The sequence below is a fragment of the Pteronotus mesoamericanus genome, unplaced genomic scaffold (genome assembly GCF_021234165.1).
Source record: "Pteronotus mesoamericanus isolate MK-2021 breed Mesoamerican mustached bat unplaced genomic scaffold, CSHL_Meso_final scaffold_507, whole genome shotgun sequence".
Taxonomy (NCBI): domain Eukaryota; kingdom Metazoa; phylum Chordata; class Mammalia; order Chiroptera; family Mormoopidae; genus Pteronotus; species Pteronotus mesoamericanus.
Window position 1 is genome coordinate 6,033,274 of NW_026555319.1, and position 7,630 is coordinate 6,040,903.

A 7,630-nucleotide genomic window follows, 5' to 3' on the forward strand; every position below is an offset into this window, starting at 1 on the left:
ACTCCTCCCCCCCATCCTCCAAATCTAGACCGTGGGTCTCTTCCAACCTGGCCTCTAGCTGGCCTTCCTTATCTCCCTGACCAGGCCGGGGGCTCCGGGAAACGAGGCCAGCAAATGAAGTGGACCCTCAAAGGGCTGAAATACGGCCAGCCCTCCGCACCTTGCCAGGGAGTACATGGCCCCACGGGCGACCTCGTGACAGTGGGTGCCCAATAATTTTTTTTAGAGCAGACCTGTGGTCACGTTGGTGTGGTCCCACCCCATGCCCACCCAGCCAGGAAGAGGCTCGACCAGACACGGGCGCCAAGAGGGGTCAATTCCTGGCCGAGGGACCCATGACCTCTCCTCAGGCACCCAAGTCGGGCCGGAGCGGAAGCCTTCTCGCCCAAGGGGCACAGGCTGCTCCGCTCCCGGCAGCCCCTCCCTCTCCCTCCCGGGTGGATTTCCCAGGCCTCGGCCAGGCAACGGAATGTAGTGTCGACGGTTGCCTGGGGAACCAGGGCCTGCTTGGTGGCTGCCTCCAGGAGTACTGAACGCGCTGTCGCACCGCCCTCCATCAGGAGCCCCCAGGGCCTCCCGGGCTTCCGCAGAACTCCCGCCCGGTGGACGGCAAACGGGAGCAGTCGCCGGGAGCATGGCAGTTCCCTGGGAGGAGTACATCCGACTGGCCTCGCAAGAGAAGCTGCCTCCGTGAGTGGTGCCGGGTGGCAAGGAGGGCAGGCGTGGGTGGAGCCCCCCACCTGTGGGTCCTGGCTTCCTCGGACTCTTCCTGGTGGGAGATCCTTGCCCCCGTTTCACAGGCAGGGCCGGGGGCAGGGGAAACAAGGCTCAAAGAACCAGCGACTTCCCCAAGGTCTCTAACCTGCCCTTGATTCCCACCCCCAGCTGACATCCGGCTGAGATTAAATCATTTGAAACCAGGTGGGAAGGAATTAATCTGTGAACTCTCTTGCCCCTTGTGCCTGCGAACTGCATTTTAAAGGAAAAGTGGAGGAAGCTTGTCGCATGCCCATTCTGTGTTTGGCAGAGTGACTGAGGGGCCCAGCCTCAGTCCTGGAAGCTGTAAAATGGCAAGGTTTCTCCGGAACCGGAGCTGGGAAAGCCTTGCCAAATGGGGTTAGTGTGTCCTCTCTGCTCCCTACACAGCCGACCCTGTGGGGCTGCCTCCTGGACCCCCCTGGAGCTCTAACAGGTGCCTCAGCTCAACTTGGCCATAGCAAAGGGCTGAGCTCCCCCGCCCCCACTCAGCCTTATGCCATCACCAACATCCTCCCAGTTCCTAGTTCTAGGTTCGCCTGGGACCCCTCTCTCACCTCCCTCATCACTCCATCAGCTCAGCTCTCAAACTGCATCCAGAACTGAGCCCTCCTCACCTGGGCCCTACAGGCACCCCGATCAGCCACAGTACCTCTGTTCCCCTGTTACCTCTCACTGGTCTCCTGCAGCTGCTCTGCCCCTCCTATTGTTCTTGCCCCACCCCCAGCGGCCAGGGGGCCCCACCTCACTCACAGCCAAGGCCAAAGTCCTCCCTCACCTCTCTCCTCCCCGTTTCCCTCCCGCCTGCTCCTGCTCACCAAGGTCCTTCCCTCGGGGACTTTGCAGTGTCTGTTCCCTTGGCCTAGAATCTGTTCCCTGCGGATATCCACAGGGCTCGCTCCCTCTCCCCCTTCTAATCTCTGCTCAACTGTCACCTCCTTACAGAGACGTTTTGACCTCCCCATTGAGGGGTTTTTCACCTTAGCACCCCCCGTGTCCTGGCATTATTTCTTATTATGCATGAGCTTTATTTCCTGTGGCTGCAGCAGGGTACCAGCTCCTGCAGGACCGGTTTCTGTCTATCTTGTTCTCAGCTGCAGCTCCAGCACCTAGAATGGTGCCTGGTCCTTACTAGGTGCACAGTACAATTTGTTGAATGAATGAAGAATTCAGCAGCCAGTAGGTGGCTAAGGAGGGCATTTCAGGCATGAGGGAGGAGTTGGGAGCCCTGGCTCTTCCCTTCTTCACCCCCCGCCTCTTCCCTGAGCCCCTCCAGGAAGATCCCGGAACAGAATCCCAACCACTTCCCGCCACTGCTGAGTCTGCTGGAGAAGAGGCAGGAGTTGGCAGATGCGGACCGGGGCCTGCAGGCCCAGAAGGAGGTGAGTCCCCACTGTAGCCCTGGGATGTTTGGGGGACCCCAGACCAAAAAAAAATGGTGGTGAGCAGAGGATGGGAAACAATGGAGCCAACTTATTAGCTCCAAGGTCTAGACAAGTCATTGCACCACTCTGAGGCTTGGTTTCCTCATCTGTCAAATGGGGATCAGATGAGATCGGCTGTTGGTGCGAATTAGTGTGCACTGAGCGAGCACCTCTGTGCAGGGTACCGCACTGGGATCTAGAGGTCTCGCCATGGTCCCTGCCCCCATGGGGCTTGCAGTCTAGAGAAGGACACAGGCCAGTGTCCAGCTGGTGATGCCGTCAGGAGGGAAGCACTGAGAAGAACTGTGGGAGCCCAGAGGAAGCCCCTATTTCCACATGGGGGTGATCAAGGAGGACTTCCTGGAGGCAGTGATGCCTTAGGGATTGCTGAGGGGCAAGTCAGCTTGCCCAGCAAAGGGGGACTGTGAGAAGGAAGAAACAGAGAAAGCAGCCTGTGTATACAAAGACTGGAAGGCAAGGACAAAACACAGGTGGTCAAGTGGCTGGAAGACAGAGTGTCAGAGGGGAGAGGGTGGGACGAGGCTTGAAGGAAGGGCAAGGACATTGACATTCAGGGGCTGCAGGAGGGCACTTGGCCTCCATTACTGGCGGATTTGAGCAGGGGCGCAGCGACGAGGTCAGCGACAACAGAGGAGAGGATTTAAATGTGAACCTGTAGGTGCTGGAGGACTTGAACCCCACCCCCACCCCCAACACACACCCAGCGGCCCGCTCCTCACACCCCAGGCTTTCCAGACCAGAATGGCTGTCCTGAAAGAGCGCCGGGACCGGTTGCAACAGAAGCAGCAGGAGCTCAAGGGGTCCTTTCACCGCTTTGACAAGTTCTTGCAGGTAGGTGGAGCCTGCGGGGGGTGCGGGGGAGGCAGGTCACGGGGTCACAAAGTCACGGTTCTGTCGGGGCCAGACTTGTCATGCACTGTCTGAAGGAGTTTAAAAACCGTGGGGAGCGGTGAGGGTTGCAAACCGGGTTCTTACTGGGTGTGGCCCGCGGGCCATCTATTTGCAACCCAAGGCTCAACACGCTAATGCTGGGGCCAGGTGGAAGCGCGAGCTCTGCGGGCTCCCGAGTCCTGAGCATCCTCGCCCCGTTCCCATCCCTCCTCCCAGGATTCCGAGGCCCGGCGCAGCCGTGCGACGCGGAGGGCGGCGGAGGAGCGACACCGGGCCGGCCGCCAGGAAGCCGAGGCGCTGCGGCTGCGGGCCCAGCTGGAGGAGCTGCAGCGGGAGCGCGCGCGGCTGCAGCGTCGGCTGCAGCGGCTGGAGCCCTGCGCGCGCCTGCTGGAGCAAGCGCTAGAGCAGCTGCCCGAGGTGAGTGCCCTGCAGGAAGTTTTGGGGTTCAGGGCCACCGTGCAGCGCTGAGTGGCCTCAGGGGCGGCTTTGGAAGGGTGCACTACTGGAGCGCTGATTGTATGTCAGGAATCACCACTTACTGAGCACTAACTGTATGCCAGGGGCGCGCTTTGTTCTTGAATTCTCCCCCCTATTATTGTCAACCCCATTTTACAGATGGGGAAATCGAGCTTCGGCAAGGTAACTCGTCCTCAAGGACACACAGGCAGGCGGAGGCAGATAGATCCAGACACTCAATAAATATTAGTTGAATGAGACAACGAATCAATATTAATCACAGGCAGGGAGTTTAGCTAGGCCGAATGGGTAGGGGTGGAGTAATCCCCACTTCTGGGGCAGGGGCTGTGGCTGCCCCCGTTTCACAGGTGGGCTAAGTGGGGAGGGGCCGGAAAGCGAGGTGGCGGTGCGGAGGGCAGGCGGGCTGCAGGCCCGGTGAGTCGCTCTCTGGACCCTGTCCCAGTTCCAGGAGATCCCCGAGCTCGTGTCGCGCTTCGACGCCCTGGCCGACACGCTGGCCGCGCTGAAGCTCACCAAGCGCCAGCGGCTGGCCGAGCTGGAGGAGGCGCGCGCGCGGCTGCAGCGGCTGCGGGACACCTGGCGGGACGAGCTGCTCCAGCAGAGCCAGCGGCGAGCGCAGCTGCTGGAGCGCCTGGAGGCGGCGCGGGAGCGCACGCTGCACTGGGTAGGGCCCAGCGGGCGCCGGGACCCCAGGCTCCCACCGCCGGCATAGAGCGCCAGGGCTGATAAGAACAGATGGGCGATGCTTATTCCAGAGGGGCAGCGGCACTAACGCGCGGGTTTCCGTCATCAGAAAGCACTTTAGGGCACCGGAGGCCAGTCCTGTCTGTGCCGGACGCGGGGCCTGCCCGCCTCTCTCGGAGAGCGCCGGCGGTAGGGGATGAGGCCCCGCCCTCCGCCGGCCAGCTCACCTTAATCCGGAAAGGGCGGGGCGTTCTCCAGGAATCCAAGTGGGTGCAGATCCAGAACGCAGCAGCCGAGAAGACCTTGCTGCTGGGACGCGCCAGGATGTCAGCGCTCAACCTGTTTCAGTTGGTGTGCCAGCATCAGAGGCAGCCACCTGTCCTGGACATCGAGGACACCGAGGGGCAGCTGGAGCAGGTGAGGGCTCCTTTGTCACCTCCAGCCCCCAAATCTTGGGAACATCACAGTGCCTGGAATCGCGCCTCTCTGCGTTAAGCATGGCCGTCTGTGATCAGAGGCCACGCTCCCAGCACCACCGATATGGGCTCGGTGGCTGCGTGGGTCCCCTGGGTTGGTCTTGGTTCTGACAGCCATCTGCTGTGTGGCCAGAAGGAAGTCGTGACGCTGTGGGTCTCCGTGTCCCCGCTTATGCAGGGTGTACCTTTATACTAAGTCCCTCTTTTGTCCCACGATCAAACAGCACAAACAAGTGACATCAATAAGAAACCAGGTCAAGACTGACTTTTAAAAAAAAAACGATTTTGTTTATTTATTTTCAGAGAAAGGGGAAGGGAGGGAGGAAGAGAGGGACAGAAACATCAGGCAGCTGCCTCACAGCCCCAGCCTGGGACCTGGCCCGCAACTCAGGCGTGTGCCCTGACCCAGGGATCAAACCAGCAACCTTTTGGTTTGCAGGCTGATGTTCAATCCACTGAGCCACACCGGCCAGGGCTCTTGTAGGTGACCCTTGATTGCTGTCAGCAGGTGAATGGAAGGGATTTACCCAGGCCCGACAGCTGGCAGGACTGGCTGTGATCCCTGGCCAGCAACCACCTGTCTCCATGGCTTGTGGAGGTGGTTGGATGGTGCCCTGGCATGGCCTACAGCTGTCCACTGGGTGCGCAGGCTCTGGGGTTCCCCGGGTGGTGCAAGCCAAGGTCAGCCCCCACCTGGGTTCTGTCTGGGGCCCCTTGGCGTAAAGCTGTAAAGCGACCTGCAGAGGGGCTGCTGCTAGCACGGGGCCTGGGGCCTCCGCAAGCGGTGTGGAGGCTGGGCTCCGCTGTGGCTTATCTGAGTGGATTTAGGAGGGGGGGAAGGGCACGCCTAGCCCAGCCCTTCCTACAGGAAAGCCACTGTTACCGGGATGGGAGGGTTGCTTGGGTGGGCCCCTAAATTGGATGGGGTGGACCCTTAGGTAATTGTCAGGGTGGGGCTTACCAGCTGAGCCAGGTCGATGGCGATTCAGATATGGTGCCCTGCACTGTGGCTCTGTGTGGGGGAGGCCTCAGAAAAGGTCCAAGGGCCAAGAGGACGCTGTTGCCCAGCTCTTGTCCTGGTGGCAGACACATCCGTTCCTCCCTATGTGCCACTGGTGCCCTTCAAGCTGCTGCCCCGCGGCTGGAGCCCAAAGGGAGTGAGTCTGAGTAAGTCCGTGTGTGGCGCGAGGCCCTCTAAGAGGAGGGGCCTGAGAATCCCAGTTTCTTTGCGGATCCAACCCTCGCTGGTTTTCAGGGCCAGAAGTTATGGAGACTTATCTTCCTGGCACTGGAACCCTGGGCTGGGTGGTCTGGTGTGGGGTGGGATGGCTCGCTCCCGGGATATCCCTCCGTTTTATATCCACCGCACGTGGGTTTGGGGCACGCTGGTTCCGCGTCTCCGATTCTCTGCCCCTCGGTCCCTCCTGCCCATCAGGATGAATGCGGTTTCTCTAATTCCTTAGCTGTCGGACTTCCATACAGCTCTACTTCCTCACGGTTCTGAGCGATAGTTGTTCTGTAATTCTGTTATAATTGTGCCGTGGTTGTGGGAGGAGGCGAGTGTCGTTTACCTACTCCTCTACCTTCCAGAGTCTTACTTGTCGCCTGACCCTCCTGCTCCCCACACGGGCAGGCGTGGCGCGCCTAGAGGGTGAGTGCAGGGCTGTGTAGTGGCCCTTCTGCATGGTGGCATCATGCGTGTTGCTGTGGACCAAGTACATGCAGTTTTTCTAGTCATTAGGTTTGCAAGGCTCATAGCCGCAGGAGGGGGTTTCTGACTTCAGAGACACGTTATGTTTCTGGGGGGTTCCCAAAGCATGACCCTTTGAGAAGTGGGGGAAACCAAGGGAGGCAGCGACCTTTGCCCCCACCCATCTCACGCCCTGCGCCCCATGGCCAGGATTCCAACCAAAGGGTCCCTGGAGCCCTCCTTTGTGTCACATCCTGAGTTGGGTGGGTTTGTGTGGACCACTGTCTCCCCCAAGTGGGGCTCAGGGACCAAGGTATATACCCAGATGACACCAAGAGGGACAGGGGCTTGATATGCAGTAACAGCAAAAGCTGGTCCCCTTTCGACCAATGCTCTGATCTGAACATGGAGAAAGGGCAACGTGGGGAAGACTAGGCTCCCCCCGCCCCCATGTGTGCACCCTGGTCTCCAGGCCGGGGACCCACCCTGTCAGCAACACCAGCTGACAAATTCGGTAACGTGGCTGCATTCTCATTGTAGTTCCTCTCCAGTCACCCATACTTGGGCCCGGGCAACAAACTTCTTCCCGTGTCGGGGCAGACGTTGTTTCCTTCTCAGCCGTGTGTTTCAGTGACAAATGTGAAGGGAGCGCCCAAGGGGAGCGCCAAGTGCGCTGTTGTGCGCTGGCTCTTGGCAGTGGATCCAGGCTGCTCATTAAGTTCGTATCAATAAGTAAGTTAATTAAAACAGAATAAAGGAGGGCCACCCATGGAGAAGACGAGCGTGAAGTCATACGCCAATGAATATGACTGATCCAATTAAAAGGGAAAAAAATGAATCGATGTAAGTGAAAATATAAATTTAATTATAATACAGGTGATAGCCAGCTAGCAAACTGTGAGGACATCTGCTAAGGAATCGTTCAGGAGGCTGATGGAGGCTTTAAACTCGGAACAGTTCAGGCCTAGTTGCTGACCCTGGGGACCACCAGCATTGCTCTTTTAAGAGGGGTCTCCACCCCGACCCCTTCCTCTCAGCATCCCAGGCACAGCGGTGGGCGCTGGACACCCAGGGCTGGGATGTGACTTTGGCTGTGTTGGGGGTCCCCAGGTGAAGCTGTTCATCCGGGACCGCTCTGCCATGCTGGCCAGCCTTCCTCGGGCCGAGCCCGCGGCCCCCCGCTCCGTTGCCTGACCCAGGTGAGCCGTAGG

General features: G+C 59.5%; 1 protein-coding gene across 1 annotated transcript; it reads left to right on the plus strand.

Moving 5' to 3' along the window:
• Positions 1-469: 469 nt before the first annotated feature.
• Positions 470-7,613, plus strand: CFAP73 (cilia and flagella associated protein 73). The gene is made up of 7 exons (XM_054594019.1): positions 470-690; positions 2,033-2,138; positions 2,928-3,032; positions 3,309-3,509; positions 4,012-4,233; positions 4,512-4,670; positions 7,530-7,613. Exons 1-7 carry the CDS (start codon positions 635-637, stop codon positions 7,611-7,613), a joined length of 933 nt encoding a protein of 310 aa, XP_054449994.1. The 5' UTR covers positions 470-634.
• Positions 7,614-7,630: the final 17 nt, after the last annotated feature.